Source organism: Hevea brasiliensis, chromosome 8 (assembly GCF_030052815.1).
Source record: "Hevea brasiliensis isolate MT/VB/25A 57/8 chromosome 8, ASM3005281v1, whole genome shotgun sequence".
Lineage (NCBI taxonomy): Eukaryota > Viridiplantae > Streptophyta > Magnoliopsida > Malpighiales > Euphorbiaceae > Hevea > Hevea brasiliensis.
The window spans coordinates 94384448-94403260 of record NC_079500.1 but is presented as its reverse complement, the minus strand read 5'-3'; the positions used below and the strand labels follow the sequence as shown (position 1 = coordinate 94403260).

At 32.2% G+C, this 18813-nt stretch overlaps 1 protein-coding gene across 4 annotated transcripts; it reads left to right on the top strand.

The window, feature by feature from the left end:
• The first annotated feature begins 8204 nt into the window (after window positions 1-8204).
• LOC110671125 (SAC3 family protein A-like) lies at window positions 8205-17023 on the top strand. Of its 4 annotated transcripts, XM_058151658.1 has the most exons (13): window positions 8205-8526; window positions 8634-8704; window positions 9618-10041; window positions 10140-10514; window positions 11576-12007; window positions 12254-12367; window positions 14038-14135; window positions 14311-14470; window positions 14619-15113; window positions 15222-15362; window positions 15493-15552; window positions 16289-16419; window positions 16588-17023. In XM_058151658.1, the coding sequence occupies exons 4-13, from the start codon at window positions 10185-10187 to the stop codon at window positions 16625-16627; spliced, it is 2001 nt and encodes a 666-aa protein (XP_058007641.1). In that variant the 5' UTR covers window positions 8205-8526; window positions 8634-8704; window positions 9618-10041; window positions 10140-10184; the 3' UTR covers window positions 16628-17023. The 4 variants fall into 4 exon arrangements, with proteins under 4 accessions (XP_058007641.1, XP_058007640.1, XP_058007642.1 ...); XM_058151657.1 differs by having other exon boundaries at window positions 9618-10514; XM_058151659.1 differs by lacking the exon at window positions 8634-8704 and having other exon boundaries at window positions 9618-10514.
• The last annotated feature ends 1790 nt before the right edge of the window (window positions 17024-18813 follow it).

The window sequence follows — 18813 nt, the reverse complement described above, 5'->3', positions numbered from 1 at the left end:
TGCAAATTCGCCTTTTTATTTATCTTTTTTTTTGAACTTTTTGCATTTCAATCCATACTTTTCACTTTACTTTTTAAGTCACAAGAACATCAACTGTATACTTTTAAACTCATATCCCTAAATCACTATCACTTTTATAAATATTCCAACCAAAATCTATTCAAAAAGTTTTAGATGTTCTACTAATAATATGATTAGACTAGAAACACTTGTTTTATAGGTTAAGGTTTATAATGTAGCTTAATTACAAAGAATAGGAATAATGTAGGCTCAAAACTAAAGAAACAACTTTTTATTGTCAAAAGGTTGGCAATTTAAGCTCAGGTGGTTACACTTAGTGTGCCTTCATTATTTAAATACATGCATATATTTATGTAATCTCAAAAAGATTTAAAACAAGTTCTAGAGATAAATAATCAAGGAATGAATATCCACACAATCAAGAAATAAATTGATATTTAAGTTTCAATCATAGGCTTAAAAGCTCACAAAAGGTATTGATTTTTCCTATTAGTATATTTAACCTTTTAATTCAATTTCTACATTAAGAAAGCCTAAGTTGCAAGTTAATATATCTATTCTATTCATGCTCTTATCAAACTTGATCAATTTCATACTCATAATATGCATAAGTTTAGTAATCTATGGAAAGAACGTAAAAACATAAATAAAAAACCCATAATTTTCAAAAGAAAAAAAAATTATTGACTAATGAATTAAACACACAGAAACACTTAAAAACCCTCCTCGACAATTAAATTTTACATTGTCCCCAATGTAAGTTATCATGCAAGGAAGAGAAACTAAAAACAAGAAAATAAAAAATAGGGAGATAGAAATCCAAATTTGTTTGATTCTTGGGTTGCCTCTTAAGCAGCGCATTTGTTTAGAGTCTCATGCTCAACTTCAAGCCTTCTTTTTCATTCAACATTAAGGAACTTCAAAATCTCCTCTCACTCTTTACCAATGGCAAGCTCTATTTGTGAATTCATCTTGCTTTGTTTCTCCATATTGTAGCTAATAACTATATTCAGATTGTCTTCACCACCTAACTCAAAAGTTTTATTGCATTAATGGATCAATAATATCAACATGACAAACAAAATGCATATTACTAAGATATCTCACGGCATTAAAAATATTGAAATGCACAATTTCACCATTAAATTCCATAGTGAGTAAACCATCATACACATCAATCTTAGTTCTTGAAGTACTCAAGAATGGTCTTCCTAACCATATAAGTGCAATATTAAGAGAATTATCATCCTCTATATCCAAAATATAAAAACCAAAACATCATCAATTATCTATCAGCTTGCTGTATGATAACACTAGTTTCTTTCAGAGGACCAAGATGCAAAGAAGCATAAATAAATCTAAGCATGACATTAATAGATGCTCCTAAATCTAACATAGCCCTCTCAAATCTAGTATTACCAATTTTGCAAGAAATAGTAAATGTACCTGGATCTTTGCATTTGGGAGGTAATTTCTGTTACCACCCAAAATCTAAAACATACACCCATAATTTCAAACAATTCAAACAAAATTCTCACAAAAGATAATTTGGAGCACTCACACACTCGTGTGTCACATTAAAGTGTATATACATATAGGAGCTGAACCCCTATACAGCTCTCTTAATTCAAACACTTGTCAATGAGATCAACTTGAGTTAGACTTTCTCTTAATAATCTAAATGTGGGGGTCAGTGAGATCAACTCAAAGCTGTACTCACCTCAACTTATTCACACTGACCCCCACATTTATTGAAATTATGCCTTGAATATATAATAATATTGAAATTATAAATAAAATCAATACTTATTTACAGATCCATCAAAAATCACTGCGGCGACTGAGTGAAAAGAGGAAGGCTGACTCTGTTTACCTAAACAATTATATGCATAAATTTTATTAATATTAACACAAAACAAGAATTTAAAGAGTCAAGGACATATATATATATATATATATATATATATATATATATATATATATATATATATATATATATATATATATATGTGAATGCATGGGTATTCCTTAAATATATAATAATATTGAAATTATAAATAAAATCAATATTTATTCACAGATCCATCAAAAATCACTGCGGCGACTGAGTGAAAAGAGGAAGGCTGACTCTGTTTACCTAAACAATTATATGCATGAATTTTATTAATATTAACACAAAACAAGAATTTAAAGAGTCAAGGACACCCTAATTTAAGCCCAAAATTCAGCAGAGTTTTTCCTGTACCTAGGACTCACCCAACTTGTAAAGCAGCTCAAACAACACTACTAATCTAAAATCCTTAGGCCCACATCACCACAACATCATACAGCCCCTCCTGGGCCCGTCAAACCAGACAAAACTTAAGTGATTGCATAATTCAGCTATAATGCTTAAAACTAATATTTTGCAAAAACCAAACAAACCAACTTCAAAAATTCTATAAACATGCCCTCACAGTCCTTAATAATACTATTTTACTATTGCAAAAGGAATTATAATTTTCTAGCTACCTACGAATGTTTTATAAATTTCTATTCTAAACTCAGCATTAGGAAAAAAAAGCAATTTAAAGTTTAGGTTTATCTATTCCAATTCTGACATCTAAAACGTATCCGGGAGGTTTGAAAATGATGAAAAGTACTATAATATTGACCCACTTTTGAAGTGGGTCCGGCGGCCCTTCTGTTCGGCCCGAAAATGCAGTTTCGATCACCGATGAAATTTTCTCAAAACGAGAACATCTGCGCGAAGCCCACAACACCAACAGTTAGAATATAATTTTTATTTAATTAAACAGACTCGTTAAAAACTTAAAAAATCACTGCAAAGTTCATGAGACTCACTGGAATTTCAATATCAAAAAAATTCTAAATTAGTGTCATTGCAAAGCTCTCAACGAGTGAAGCATGCTTGTAGTCTTAGATTTTTGGTAGAATTTATGGTTTGAGATAGATCTAGCCCAGAAGTCAAAAAGGACTAAAACTTTTGAAGCTTAATTTGCACAAACCGAGAAACGATACCGTGCAAACTTAGTATCTACACGATGCCCATGAAGAGAGGAGCGTTTTGATATCAAGAACATCAAAAACGGTAACCGAAGAAGAAAGTTATGGCCGGAAAAGAGAAAGAAAGAAAATGAAAAAGAAAAAGCGAGAGAGAGAGAGAGAGAGAGTGGTGGGGGGGGGGGGAAGTACACGCTACTGCAGTTTTTAACCTTTTTTTTTTAATTTAAAAGCAAAACTATAAATTAATCCATTAACTTTCTAGATCTTTTTAAACAAGTCCAAAAATTTTTTTCAACTAGGTCCAATTCTATTTTAATAATAATAATAAAATTTGAAATATCAAAAATATAAAATTATAGAATTTCACAATCATAGAAACTTTTAATTAAAAGTTCAAAAATTAAATTTTAAAACTTAAAAAAAAATAATCTCATGAAATATATTTATTTAATAAAATAATATCACAATAGTCTAATTTATGAATTATTTATTTTTAAAAATTTTTCAAGTTATTACAATTTATTTTGTATCATAGTAGAAACATTCTCCCCCACACTTATCTTCTCATTACCTTTTAGCTTTCTTTTGGATGTGCATAGCTCTTTGAGAAATTTTGCATATCTTGACACTTGCTTAATTGCATCCAAAAGAGGGATGTTGATCTCCACCTTCCTGAACATATCCAAAATCTCATTTTCTTGCTCTTCTTTCTTTACCTTTGCAAACCTGCTAGGAAAGGGTTGTATAGGCTTATAATTTGAAAGAGTTGTAAAAGGACTTACCTTTGAATGGACTTTTGCCTGTTGCTCTTCTTCCTTGTTTTTATCAACCACTTTTTCTTTTTCAACTCTATGGTTGACCTTTTGTTCACCTGGAGTCTCCTTGCTTGGTGCTTCCACTTTCTTGCCACTTTTCAATACAATTGCATACGCATTCTCTTTTGGGTTTTTAATTAGTTGAGAAGGAAGCTTACCAAACACTTGTGCTTCCAACTTGCTAACTGATGTGGTTAGCTAGCTCATTTGATTCTCCAAATTCTAGATACTTGCCCTTGTCTCTTTCTGAAAATTCATAGTATTAGTAGCAAGAGATTTGACAATATCCTGTAATGACATACATTGATCTTGAGCTGCTAATTCTGGTTGCCTTTGAAACTGAGGTTGTACTTAGTTGAAACTAGGGGATCGACTAGGAAAGGTGTTCCTTTGCACTTAATTACCATATCTAAGGTTAGGATGATCCCTCTATCCTTGATTGTATGTGTTTACATAAGGATCATACTTTCTTTGTAGTGGACCAGGAAATCCTCCAATTGCAATTGCATGCTCAATGGAATCCTCTTGCAATGTATAACACATATAAGTTAGATGCCCTTGTGCTAAAAATATACCAACTGTCTTCACTTATTGCATATTCCTTCTAACAAACTAGCTAATAAGAAAAGTCAAATTAGCTTTTTGATATTCTAAGAAAGATGTACTTATCTCATTGACTCTTCTTGTAGGTGAATGATTTCTTATGCCGAATTATTGTGAAATTGCAACCATGTTTGATATCAAGTTCTTTGCTACTTCAGGTGTCTTATCTACCAAAGCACATCTAATGGCTGCATCTATCATGCCTCTGTCAGTAGGAAGAAGACCTTTATAAAAATATTGAATGAATAGTTAGTCACTTATTTGATGATGTGGGCAACTTGCACACGATCTCTTGAATCTCTCCCAATACTCGTGCAATGGCTCCCCATTATACTGCCTAATGCCACAAATATCTTTTTTGATGTTGGCTGCCCTTCAAGTTGGAAAATACTTCTCTAAGAATAGCCACTTCATGTCATTCTATGTGTTTTTGGAATCATAAGGTAGGTAGTGGAGCCAATCTTTAATTGCATCACCTAATGAGAATGGGAATGCTCTTAACTTAATTTGCTTCTCTGTAATACCTATAGGTTTCATGCGTCAATACACAACATGAAACTCCTTAAGGTGTTTGTGAGGATCAGCACTTGCAAGATCATGAAAAGTAGGCAATAAGTGAATTAAGCCAGATTTCAATTCAAAAGGTACCATAAAGTGCATGATATTGAATGCATAATCATTGTTGGTTCATGTTAGTTGTTGCAAACTCCCTGATGGTGTGATTTTCATTAGGCATTAGCAGCCATAATTTCTAATTCTTAATCACTTGATGAATCTGAAGGTTCTTGCTCAAAAAGATGAGAAGGAATCACCAGTGGTTAGTTTCCAACAAAAGTTTCAGCTTTAAATGGAGTGGATGATTCGATTTGATGCTTGACGAATTCCCTAATATGTTTAAGCCTTGTATCAAGTTCTTCTTCAGACATACAACCTAAGAATAAATGCAAAAACTAAATATAAACATATCTGAATTCAAGTTTAAAACAAATAACAATCATTTGCTGGCAATGGCGCCAAAATTTGATGCGTGCTGAATGCACCAATTAAAAATACTTCACCTAAACTACTTATATATAGAATAAGTAGAGGTCGATCCCACTGGAAATAAGGAAATGCAAACAAGAAAACCGATCTTAGAGACATAAGTAAATAAAAAGAACTTAAAATGGACAAAATAAATACCTAATCCATCAAATTGAATATGCAAAATAAAATAAAATCAGGTTTTAATTTATATTTACTAAACTACTGAAGCTAAACTAAGAATGCTAGAATATAAACTAAAGTTAATGACACTTATGAATATTCAACACAACCAGATTGCAACAAATTCAGTAGAAAGGGTGTATCCACTATGTAACATGTATTAATCATCGACTAAAAATGCAAATTTATTCAATTGAGTAAATTAGTTATAGAAGTTAACAACTTCCTTATCTTTCCTTACAGATTAGATTAACTAGAAAGTGCTCTACAATTAATTCCTTACCATCGCACTCAATCTAAGACAGGAGCAGCTTATAATTAAGTTTAGTGGTAGCATTAATCATTAGAAAAACATCCTAATTCAAGGTAACAAACTCATTCAGCATGGTTTATTTAACCTAGACACTCATCTTTATAATGAAATGAATCATTATGTGCTACTTGTAGTTAGATTATTCAAGCTATTACATACTAAAAAAAAAAAATATCTTAACTTAGCAACAAGTTTTCATGCACAATCAATTAGTTGGCCACCCTAACTAACTATACATTCAATATTCATAATATAAACCAAAAGATAAATGATACTTTATGGAGAACAAATCTGGATTTTATTAAACTCAAATCAAAGTCTCATGATAATATGTTCCATGGCTTCAACTATCTCCTTACTGAATTACAAAACTACTCACACATAACTAAAAACATTAAACATAAATAAATTAACAAAAGAAGAGAGAAAAACATGCTGCATCTTTTAGAAGTAATTCGAACAACTTAGATCTGATATTGATGATGATGCTATACACTCCAAAGGATATAGAAGCACTCTACAAGCCAAAAGAAGAAGAAGAAATCACATGAGCAACTAGATCAAGCAGTTGATATCTTTAAATGCACAAAGAAAGAATTTTGCCACTGTGAATAAAATAGAATTGAAAAGCTCCAAATCTATATTTGGAACCTTTTTATAAAGAAAAATAGGTTAACTAAGACTCCAGATCTGAGTTGGAAATTTTAGTTATATTCTGACTTAAAACTTTCTTAAGAATCCTAATTAAAGTAGGAAAACAAGTTAAAAATAATTTTCCTTGTATAGATCTACCACTTGCATGATATTGGGAACTCACACACTTCTATTTTATTTATTTTGGACCTTAAATAAATAATTAAACCCACTAATTAAGGCCCTAACTCTTGGTCCTAAATAACCAACCATAAAGAGCCCAAACACGACCTTCAATGTAATATGACCCAATTACTCTCATTTTTTATATATCACCTCAAAATATATCAATTAAGGTCCATCTAAGCCCTAAAGTCTAGATTCACATTTTAAATAATTAATCATATACGAGTTTCATTAAGGCTGTCCAAAAAAGCTCAACATGGATTGATGTTCAAATCTGTTCATTTCTCACCGTTAGCCTCCAAATACCATGAATAAGATACATCTAAACCCATTGTATCATTGGTTAAATCATCATCAAAATCGCAGCTCCTTTTGTCTTAAAATGTTTAATTTATATTTTATTTATTTTTTTACTCAATTCACTTCTTTATGCTTCATAAACTCTTACATGCTCTTGTGAACGCCTAATAACTTAAAAATAATCATTAACAAGCTAATTGAACAAGAAACAAAATAAAAAAATTAAGTATGCAATGATAAAGATATAACATTTTAAACAAATATCATTATTATATTAATTTTCCCTTAAATTATTTAAATTATATTTAGGACGCCAGTTGCAACTTGGACTTATAAAATTATTTTCTTTGTCTTAAATTCATATTTTTTAAGATTAATGCATATTATAACTTATATAATTAATTACTAAAAAAATTAACTATTTTGTCATAATATTAATTCATTTAATTATCATAATTATTGTTATTATTTAAAATAAAAAATAATTTAATTTAATAATAATATTATAATTAAAATTTATAAGATTGTAAGTATATTTATTCAATTAAATTTGAATATTTTGAAAATTATTTATCTGTTAATTATAATGATGATGCTTTCATATATTTTTTAAGAAATGATGATACTTCTATATTTTTAATCTTTTACATTTGTTTATTTGTATGACTGATGATATGTGTAAATTATTTATGTTAATAAATTTATATAAAAAATAATTTGTAAAAAGTGAAAAAATATAATTTTATTAAAAATTAAATTAAATATGTAAAGATTAAAATTTTATACCTTAACTTGTAAAACTCCGCTTCATATTAAGAAACAATAATTAAATACTGTCATTATAGAAGGAAATTCTAAAGATATTATCTCTGGTGCTGTATATTTTATGGTAAAAAAATGCTTCATGATGATTCATTTGCTTGTAATTAATTGGAATACATATTTTGCTTTGCCCTCGACAGAGGTTTATTATATTCGCATTTTTGGAAAAAAAAAATAATTATATGATATAAATTTTAATAATTAAAATTATATAAAAATATTAAAAATAATTTTAATAAAAAAAGTAAAATATTAAAATTTAAATTAGATGTCTAAAAGATTAATTTATATTACCGAAAAATAGCAAAGGTCAAGCAAGTTGTATTTTTTGGTTGTAATTCTCCACCGGCTACCGCCATTACAGACCCAAACACGACCCAACGTTACCGGCCACGTCCTTCTCGTCCTTCCTTCACTGCTTCTATCTGCAATTTCTCTTCCTTTCGACTCTTTTTTATTTTCCTTTGCTAGTTTGTATTGCTTAATTCATTCACATCCCATACTTATATTTTTTTAATTTTTTTTTGCTGTTTGATCTCAATTTTTTCTTCTCTGCTATTTTCCTCTCTTCGTTTCCCGATCTCTCCAGTCGCGTTTTTAGTTGCGGCTCTTCGATTGAAGGTTGAAATTGTTTCTTATCGTTGTTTGTGTGATTAGGGTTTTGTGGTTAGTAATTGAAAAAAAAATGATGTTTAAACTGATTATGCTCATGTTTTTTGTGAATTTAGGATGTTATGTAATGATGAATAACGGAGCTAATACGCAGACTTTATCTCCTGTGGACCCGAATTCGCTTGAAGTAAAGTTTCCTAGTTTAGCTCGCTCGCTTTATCCGCTTCAGCTATAGCTTTAGTAATTATAACGTTTTTCTGTGTTTGATTTGGTTGGGGATGTATTTTTTTTTAATCATTGAATAAGAAATAGGATTTGTTACCTTCTTTGTTGTTGTTCAGGTTTGTTGATTGTTTGAAGTAGACAATCTTGGTTTTTATGAATTGGGCTCGATGTCCTCGGTCTATCTTAATGAATTTTTGGCCCAGTTTGAAGTTTTCTCTCAATCTTTGCTTCGTACTGTGAGTTTCAATGGAGAATATTATTGGAAGGAAACATATTTTTGTGGGATGTGGTTGGCACGGTTGTTATATGGATTTAGAGTTCTGTTATAATAATTTTTACAGCCTCCAAATTAAGGGAGCAAAATTAAGCTTTTCACTAAATTAATTTTTGCAGCCTCCGAGTGGTAACATGCCAGTTATGAATTACGATATGCTACTAATGCTGAGACCACCATGAAACTAAACACTTCGTATTGACATAATTGTCTCTATGGACGAGTGAAAAGGTTTAAGCAAGAGCTAATATGAAATTTTTGGTTCTGATTTTTCTGCCATTTGATTGTATATAACCCCTAGCTAGTCTTGTTTAAGTGGTTTAAATTTACTTATATGCTGTTTATAGAGTAAATTATAAACTAGCAGTCATCATCTGTGCTCTAGATGCTTTCTCAGAGAATATTCCGGTCCAGACTTGCAGCTGTGAATTGTTAGCTAGTTATTACTTTGTCTCTCTCTCTCTCTCTCTCTCTCTCTCTCTTTTTTTTTTTTTTTTTTTTTTTTTTTTTTAAATACATTATGGCTTTCATGAGTTGAAAATTTCACTTGACTTCTGAGTTACTTCGACAATAAGATCTAATTTTTATTTATCTCTTTTAGGGTCGATATGTTGTTGATACAAGCCAACCACAGTCATTTTCATATCTTCCATCGACAACTGGGTCTGAAGCTGCTTCATGGACCATGCATAGGGTAGATAATTGCTCCACAGAATCCGCTTATCACTATGATCATCAAACAGAGCCATCTTCAAAAAATGTTCAACATGGCCTGAATGCAACATTTCTTGCTAGTTCATCAACTTTGGGGACATAAAGTACCTCACAGGACTGTAGTAGCTATGCTTCATACACAAATCCTACAGATCCATATGGTTATGCAAACACAGGATATCCAGGTTACTATAACGGGTATCAACAGCAACCTAACCATTCATACTCACAGCAGCAACCTAATTATGCATACTCTCAGCAGCAACCTAACCATGCATACTCTCAGCCTCTAGGAGCAAATCAAAATACAGGTGCTCCTTATCAGCCTCTTTCCTCATTTCAGAATACAGGGTCTTATGCTGGGACTCCAAGTTATCCAGCTACTTATTACAATCCTGGTGATTATCAGACAGTTGGAGCTTACCCAAGTAGCGGATACAGTAAGCAGACTACTATGTGGAGTGATGGCAATTATGCAAACTATACAACTCATCAGTGCTCAAACTACACTGCAGACACAGGAAGTTCGTATAACTCTGGTACTACAGCTGCAACTTCAGTAAATTACCAACAACAATGCAAGCAATGGGCAGATTATTACAATCAAACAGAAGTTACTTTTGCTCCTGGGACAGAACATTTGTCCGTTGCTAGTACATCTAACCAGGTGAATTCAGTTCCTGGTGTTACTACTGGGTACCCAGATTCCAGCAGTCAGCCTCCCTCATCTTTTACCCCATCCTGGAGGCCAGAATCCACTTCATCTGAGTTTTCATCTTTGCAGGTGTGGTATTTCTCTTCATCCAAACTTAGAAGAATTAGATGCCCTCATCCTAATGAACTTGCATATGCAAATTGCTTGGTAAAAAGTGTCTGTGGCCTTTAATGAAGGTGGAGTTTTGGCATGTTCTTTTGTAGTTTATTAAAGGAATTTAATTTGTGGTAACAACATTGTGCTTCAAGAATTATATGCACTAGATTGTTGTGAATAGCTATGATCATCTGTATCCGTCGTACCTATTCCCAATTTCCCAGTGCCTTCTCTTTTTTGACACTATGAATCTGTGAGATATTGTAACTTCAGCATTACATGCTTTGTAAGTTTTGTTGGAGATCATTTAGCTTGTTTCCACTTATCTGTCTCTCCCCATTGCAGATGGACCTGCATTTTTTGTTGAAATTTAACTTTTCGGATTCATTTGTTGGGGCAAAGTAAAAATAATTACCCTGTGATTTAGTGCATTTTCAAGTTTGGGCATGTGTGTGGAACAAGTAGTATAATGGGGAACAAAGGGTTGAGAAATAAATTCTCAAAGGGTAGAGGCACATTCTTAATTGGTATAAAAACACATTCTCAATTTATTGAGCCCAAAACGATTGTCGATTTTCATAAGGAAATCTACCAAATATTTAGAGAATCTAGGCCTATATATATAGTATTTGTAATCCTACTAACATTTAGATTAGGAATCCTAAATTCAATTCTATTTAGGAATCTCAAATCACACAAATTCCTAAATAGAGTAAAATCTACTTCCTATATTTCTTCCTAAAATAAGTAGTCTTAAATTCCATATAATTTCTTACATCTGTTGTTTCTTGACAAATAAGTACCCTGTGTTTTGATCCATTAGCAAGAAGGGGATAAATGTCTTGACACCCTCTAATATGAGTTTACGTGGCAATAATTTGAATAACTAGCTGAGTTGATGGCGTTAGGGTTTTGCTCCCTTTTTGCTAATGGATTTTTTTATGGTGAACTATGCTTTCTATCACCTTGGGTTTATTACATACTGAAAATTTGGTTAGTATACTAAATTCGTCGTACTCTGGTTTCCTTCTCAGGGTGGTCCATCTACTAGTGGTAATCATGATAACTACTGGAAGCAAGGGGTGGCAAGTTTTCAAAATCATCATGCTAGTCCTATGCAACCACATTTTCAAACATCTTTGGATTCAATAACTTCTTATGATAATTTTCAAGAACAACAAAAGATTGTTCAAGAAGGTCCTAATTCACAATATGCTCCTGCTCATCATGTGCTCCAGAATCAAACTCTGGCACAAACAGTTGCATCACTTGATACGCAAAGGGTAAGCAAATTGCAGATTCCAACAAATCCTAGAATTGCTTCAAATTTGGCTTTGGGTTTATCAAAAACCGATAAGGATAGCTCTGCAACTGGTGCAGCAGCAAAACCTGCTTATATTGCTGTCTCAATGCCAAAGCCAAATGACAAAGTGTTGTCTAATGATGCGGCTGATTCCATACTGAAGGTATGATTATTTTATTAATGAAAGTTCCCCTTTTTGATAGCATTCGCTTGATCTTTTGTGAGTAGACTGTTATAGGATAGAAGATGCATATCCTATAGTTGCCTGACACTCTTGGGTAATGTCCTGCCATGGGACCTGAAACATCTACTTATCCACCCCACTTTTATAGTCTACAATGCTTTTTTTTTCCCCTCTCCTTGATCATTGATTTCATGCAGCAATCAATAACTTTCTTGATGCTTGCAGCCTGGCATGTTCCCAAATTCATTATGGTTTTATGTAGAAAGGGCTTTAAAACGTTGTCAAGATCACTGTAAAAGTGATCCACAAATGGCAGCTTGTCAGGCTGTTATGAAGGAGGTGAGCTGTTTAATCTATAAACTATTCTGAGTATAAGTTTTTAACTTCCCAATTTGAAATTATATTTGTCGATTTACCTTTTTTCCATGTTTATACTTTTCCTCGGCATGATCTTAAGTTTGAAAATGACCATGTTGTTTACCATAACCTTTATGAATAAAATTAGGAATTCATTCTAACTTTTATTTAAATTTATTATCAGAGGAATACAGTATACGTTGTCTAATATTTCATACGAGTTTGGGCAACTAGCTATTAATTCATCTTTGTCAATGCTAAAACCCATGATACACAGTCCATGTACCTCATTCTCACTTTGCCCTTCAAATCCACAAATTACTGACTTCAAGAGTGAAATTGCTGTCAGTTTGTGAATTTAAGACTTATTATTTGTGGATTCAATTTGCATGTCTTGACAAGAATTTTCTTTGAGTGGTTAATGGGCTTCCTTGCCTTCATTGGAGGCACTTATGTGTCAGCCTGTTCATAACATGGGACACATCTTGTTTTTATAGCACAAGACAAGTGCCTTCCATTGTTAATAGATGATGTAGGATTTGAACTTTGAATTATCTGATGCCTTTTTTTTATTGTCATTTTTCATATGGGGCAGAGGCTCTAACTTTTTATTTCTGATTGATGTGGGATTGAAACTTTTTATCTGTCAGCCCCCAAACCACATTTCTTTCTGCCCTTCTCATCTCTCTCTTTTTCAATTTTATTTGTTTTTAAGTAAAGAACCAAGGTAAAATCATTATCTTTCTTTTTATTTGTTTGATTTCCTATAAATAGGATGGACCAATCAATAATACTTCTTTCTTAACAAGCAATGAATGAGCACAGGCACATACATTAAAAGATACAGGAATTTCAACTGAATATAAGACACCGTATGAGCAAATTTGGATGTTTATGTGAATGAACAATAATTTTTGAAATTTTTATATAATATAATTATGATTAATATTCTATAGATGTTCTGGACTTGTCAATTTTTTCAAGATTAAGTTCTTGCATTGCCACTTTTACTGTTGCTCCTGCCATTCTTGATGTTGGACAGCTTGCAAGGCTGGTTATCCAGGCTAGATTGGGGGTTTGTTAAATGGCCTCAATGAGTAGAAAACTATGTAAATAGCCTGAATTTATAACCAAGAGTACCTGGGCAGTAAAATTGCAGAAGGAAAACAGATCGTCGGGGTGTTTGCAGTGTAGTGAAGGTAGTGTCAACAGTAAACAAGGTTTTAGGCTTCACAGCTAAGCTTCCTTGGGCTTCATGCCTGCCCTGGGTTCCATGGGCATTACACCTAACAATCCAAGAGCAACAAATGCAGGAAACTTTTATTGTCTAAAAACTTGTTAAGATTATAAATATAGGTATTCATAGACTTAAAACTAATACTAAGCGGGACTCCAAAATCAGTCCAAATCCACATGGGGTTGCACTTACCCCTGCAGTAGCTCTTTGGCTTTGCCACTGGGGTTATATTTGCTCGAAGTTGTTTCAGGAAAGTTGCATTATTTGCTTGTCCACTCATTTATTTTATTGATCTTCACTAACAGGATTTTCTGATACATTCTCACATGTAATTTCTTTTTATTCTTGCTTTGGTGGTGCTTTATTTTGTTTTTTGGTGCCACTTGTATCAAGTATTTCTCTTTGTTTTGCCTAGATTATTACTAAGGCAACTGCTGATGGTACACTTCACACTCGAGACTGGGATACTGAGCCTCTTTTTCCATTACCGAACCCTGATTTTGCCAACAAGGAGTATGTATTCTGTCTGTCTTTTTTTTGTTATTCCGTCTTTCTCTTCATTCTTGTGGCTTTAATTCTTGTAATCTAGGGTCTGTTGACCACTTTGGAATTATTAGCATTGATAATATGATACGCACATTGTTTGGATTCCAGTAATACAAATTTGCTACATTTATGTTGGCTGCAGGAGCTCACAGTCTTCAATTCCTCTTCTGTCATTAATGAAGTACAAGAGTCCAAGCAAACGATCCAAAAGTAGGTGGGAGCCTTTACCTGAGGAGAACTTGGTTGAAAAAACTGTTACTGTCAGTAATGATGATGTAAAATATGGTGGTTGGGATGGAAAGGTATACATTTTTATTTCCTCCTCTTCTCATGTGTAGTTGTAGTGTGAAGGTAGCTAAATAATCCGCTTCTGCTTCTGGATTTTGTATTGTAATCAATTAATGTTCTTTAAATCTGGTTTTGATTTAGTAATCTTGTCTCACCATGCAGCCTTTTATTGGGAATTCTGAGAGCAAGGTTGATGCTTTCAGTGACCTCAAGTTCTCTTTATCGGAGCAGAAAACTCTGAGTAAGGGTTCCCAGAGGCCACTCAAGAAGCAGCGTATTGCTGATGCTTTTAATAGTGCCGAAAATGGCAATGCATCAAGTGATAGTGATAAGGAACAAAGTTTAGCAGCTTATTATTCTGGTGCAATAGCGCTTGCAAATTCACCTGAGGAAAAAAAGAAACGTGAAAATCGCTCTAAGCGTTTTGAAAAAGTACAAGGGCATCAATCAGAAATTAATTACTTCAAACCAAAAAATGCTGGAGCTGGAAACCTGTACAGTAAACGGGCTAGTGCCTTGATGCTTTGCAAAAACTTTGATGATGGTGGAAGCAGGGCTGTTGAAGACATTGACTGGGATGCACTAACTGTTAAAGGGACCTGCCAGGAAATTGAGAAACGTTATTTGCGACTCACTTCTGCACCTGATCCTTCCACTGTAAATATCAATGTCATATTTATATATATTTAGATTGCAAAGTCCTAGTAACAAATGGACTGTATATGAAATGCAACTATTTTGGCTAAAGTCTATTTTGACTAATAGGTGAGACCAGAAGAAGTGCTAGAGAAAGCTCTGCTTATGGTTCAAATTTCTCAGAAGAACTACCTTTATAAATGTGATCAATTGAAGTCTATTCGCCAAGATCTAACCGTACAACGAATAAAAAATCAGCTAACAGTTAAGGTATGCTTGATGCTCTAATTTCAAAAGCTCATGATCTTTTCGATTAAAGCTTTTCTGATTTTAGTTGGGTGTGTGTATATCAGAACCTTGGTCTTTTCATAGTTTGCTCCTATATTTTACTCATTTTCAGGTGTATGAAACTCATGCTCGGTTAGCAATGGAAGTAGGGGACTTGCCTGAGTATAATCAGGTTGGTGGGTTTGTGCTATGGCTGAAAACCATTTTATTCTCTGTCAACTTCTGTATTGATGCATTGCTCATGCATCCATGAGTCTCTGGTCTTCTTCCTGAGATAGTCATTTTCTATTTTAAGTGCTAGCTCAGTTTCTTCTAAGGAATTAGTAGTCATTTTAAACGTGACATTACAGCTGGCAGTGGAGTGTACGGATGAAGAACTGTGTCTGTATGCCTCATTCAAGACCATTATAATATCTGTTGTAATCATTACCCAAAAAAAAAAAATTGTTGTAAGATGCTTACTAGCTGAATGTTCTGAAACTGTGTAGAAATATGTTACCCGAAAAGTGTGTAACTGATGCCTGAAGGTGCCCATGTAATGTGTCTCCTCAGTCATCTTCAATTCAACTTATTCAAATTGTAGCTTACATTTTGAACCTTTCTTCCATCTATATTTTAAGCATTAGCTGCTGTTTGCTACTATTAGACCAACGTGATATGGTTATTATTGTAGGTGTTTTACTTCTTAGTTCTTACGCATGTTAATGATTTATAAGGTAGGAACTTGTGCCATGTTACAGTTTGGAATCTTAAATAGCATAAATTTAACGGTCATGAGACACATTGAAAACTCAGATATCTAAAACAATCAAGCAGTTTTTTCTCGATTGTCTTCATTTGATGATGCTTTGAGATATAATAAATTAATTCGCATGATGCTTATATTTGGTTGATTTTCTTCGTTGCAGTGCCAATCACAGTTAAAAACCCTCTATGATGAAGGAATCGAAGGATGCTGCATGGAATTTGCAGCGTACAACTTACTTTGTGTTATTTTGCACTCTAATAACAACAGAGACCTTGTATCATCAATGTCAAGGTTAGTGGAATTTGCAGAATTGCGGTTTTGGTTGTAATGATGTTTGATATATGTTCTTGCCTGAATTCCCTTGCCACATAATTTCTTGATCTTGAAGTTATAACCTCTCAGTGTGCATACTGATTTTTTCCCCCTTGTGCATCATAATGTGTTGATACTTATATGCAGTGTTGTTAAAGGCGTTGGGCGAGGTGAGGCGACCCTCTAGCGCCTTGCTTGGCTGTGCCTCGCTTGAATTATGTGAGTCGACTGTCCCAGAGAGAAAGGCGAGAGGTGACAGAGGCGATGCCTTTTTCATATCATGTTTAGGGCTGAGCACAATACGGTTCAAACCGAAAAACCGAACCGAACCGATTCAATTCGGTTCAATCGGTTCGGTTTTAAAAGTTAATCGGTTCGGTTCGGTTTTAATTTATAAAAATTTCGGTTATTTCGGTTCGGTTAGGTTTTGAAGAGAAAAAATCGAACCGAACCGAATAGTGATTTATATAGTCAAATCGAACTAAATCGAACCGAATCGATTTTTGAATTAATTTATTTTTATGGAAAATTTATGAATTATATTTAATTTTATATATATTAATTATTTAATTTCATTGATTAATGGTTATTAGGTTCAAACCAAAGTTAAAATTAGACCAAATAACTTGAAAATCAAGTCTAAATTAAAAAATCAATCAAAAATCAAACTGATCGGTTTAAATCGAACCGAACCGAATTAAAGCGGTTCGGTTTGATTTGGTTTTTCACTAATTTCGGTTCGGTTCGGTTTCTAAAATTGGTGGTTCGGTTTTGATAATTTAATTCGGTTCGGTTCGGTTCGGTTTGAACCGATTGCTCACCCCTACTTTCATTACCCATCAATTATAAAGGAATACATGATCAAAGCAAGACTTTTAGAGTATATTTTTCATTCAATTATAATCATAGTATTCTTTTGATTTTAATATTTATTTTGTAACATAAGAGATTAAAATTTAAAATGATTTGAAGCAAAGCATGTGAGCAGATTTATTAAAAGGTAAGTAGAGAGAAGCACGATGAATGCTGTAAATGCACTGCCACAAATACCATCACTTTCATCTCCTACGAAAATGTTTCAAACGCCTAAATAAATAAAATTGAGATGCTATACAAATCAAATCTCTTAGAGTAATAAGTTTCAATTTAATATTAAAGTGGACCAATTAAAACTCGGGCTCATATAAAGATGAGTATATTTATCATCAGATTAAATTTTTATATATAGATTAATACATTTTATATATACACTCTTTAATTAATTCTCTGTGTATGTAGATATAAATATTTAATTTAATGATAATCAAGTTAGTTCTCATATAAATTTAAGTTTATATTATATGCATTCTTAATATTATTATACTCATTTTTAAAATTATGATATAATAAATTAAAATTTAAAATGATTTGAAGCAAAGCATGTGAGTAGATTTATTAAAAAGTAAGTAGAGAGAAGCACGATAAATGCTGTAAATGCACTTCAGCCACAAATACCATCACTTTCATCTCCTACAAAAATGTTTCAAACGCCTAAATAAATAAAATTGAGATGCTATGAAAATCAAATCTCTTAGAGTAATAAGTTTCAATTTAATATTAGAGTGTGCCTATTAAAACTCGGGCTCATATAAAGATGAGTATAATTATCATTAGATTAAATTTTTATATATAGATTAATACATTTTATATATACACACTTTAATTAATTCTCTATATATGTAGATATAAATATTTAATCTAATGATAATTAAGTTAGTTCTCATATAAATTTAAGTTTATATTAGATGCATTCTTAATATTATTATACTCATTTTTAAAATTATTATGATATAATAAATTAAAATTTAAAATGATTTGAAGCAAAGCATGTGAATAGATTTATTAAAAGGTAAGTAGAGAGAAGCATGATGAATGCTGTAAATGCACTTCAGCCACAAATACCATCACTTTCATCTCCTACAAAAATGATTCAAACGCCTAAATAAATACAATTGAGATGCTATGAAAATCAAATCTCTTAGAGTAATAAGTTTCAATTTAATATTAAAGTGGGCCAATTAAAACTCGGGCTCATATAAAGATGAGTATATTTATCATCAGATTAAATTTTTATATATAGATTAATACATTTTATATATACACACTTTAATTAATTCTCTGTATATGTAGATATAAATATTTAATCTAATGATAATTAAGTTAGTTCTCATATAAATTTAAGTTTATATTAGATGCATTCTTAATATTATTATACTCATTTTTAAAATTATTATGATATAATAAATTAAAATTTAAAATGATTTGAAGCAAAGCATGTGAGTAGAGATTTATTAAAGGTAAGTAGAGAGAAGCACGATGAATGCTGTAAATGCA

What these genes read in the sequence shown, in the direction of transcription:
- LOC110671125 (XM_058151659.1), top strand. Translation starts at nt 10,185, where the DNA reads ATGTGGAGTGATGGCAATTATGCAAACTATACAACTCATCAGTGCTCA. An exon ending in CGGCTGATTCCATACTGAAG is followed by an intron (nt 12,008 to 12,253) that starts GTATGATTATTT and finishes TGATGCTTGCAG; the next exon opens with CCTGGCATGTTCCCAAATTC. An exon ending in ACTTGCCTGAGTATAATCAG is followed by an intron (nt 15,553 to 16,288) that starts GTTGGTGGGTTT and finishes TCTTCGTTGCAG; the next exon opens with TGCCAATCACAGTTAAAAAC.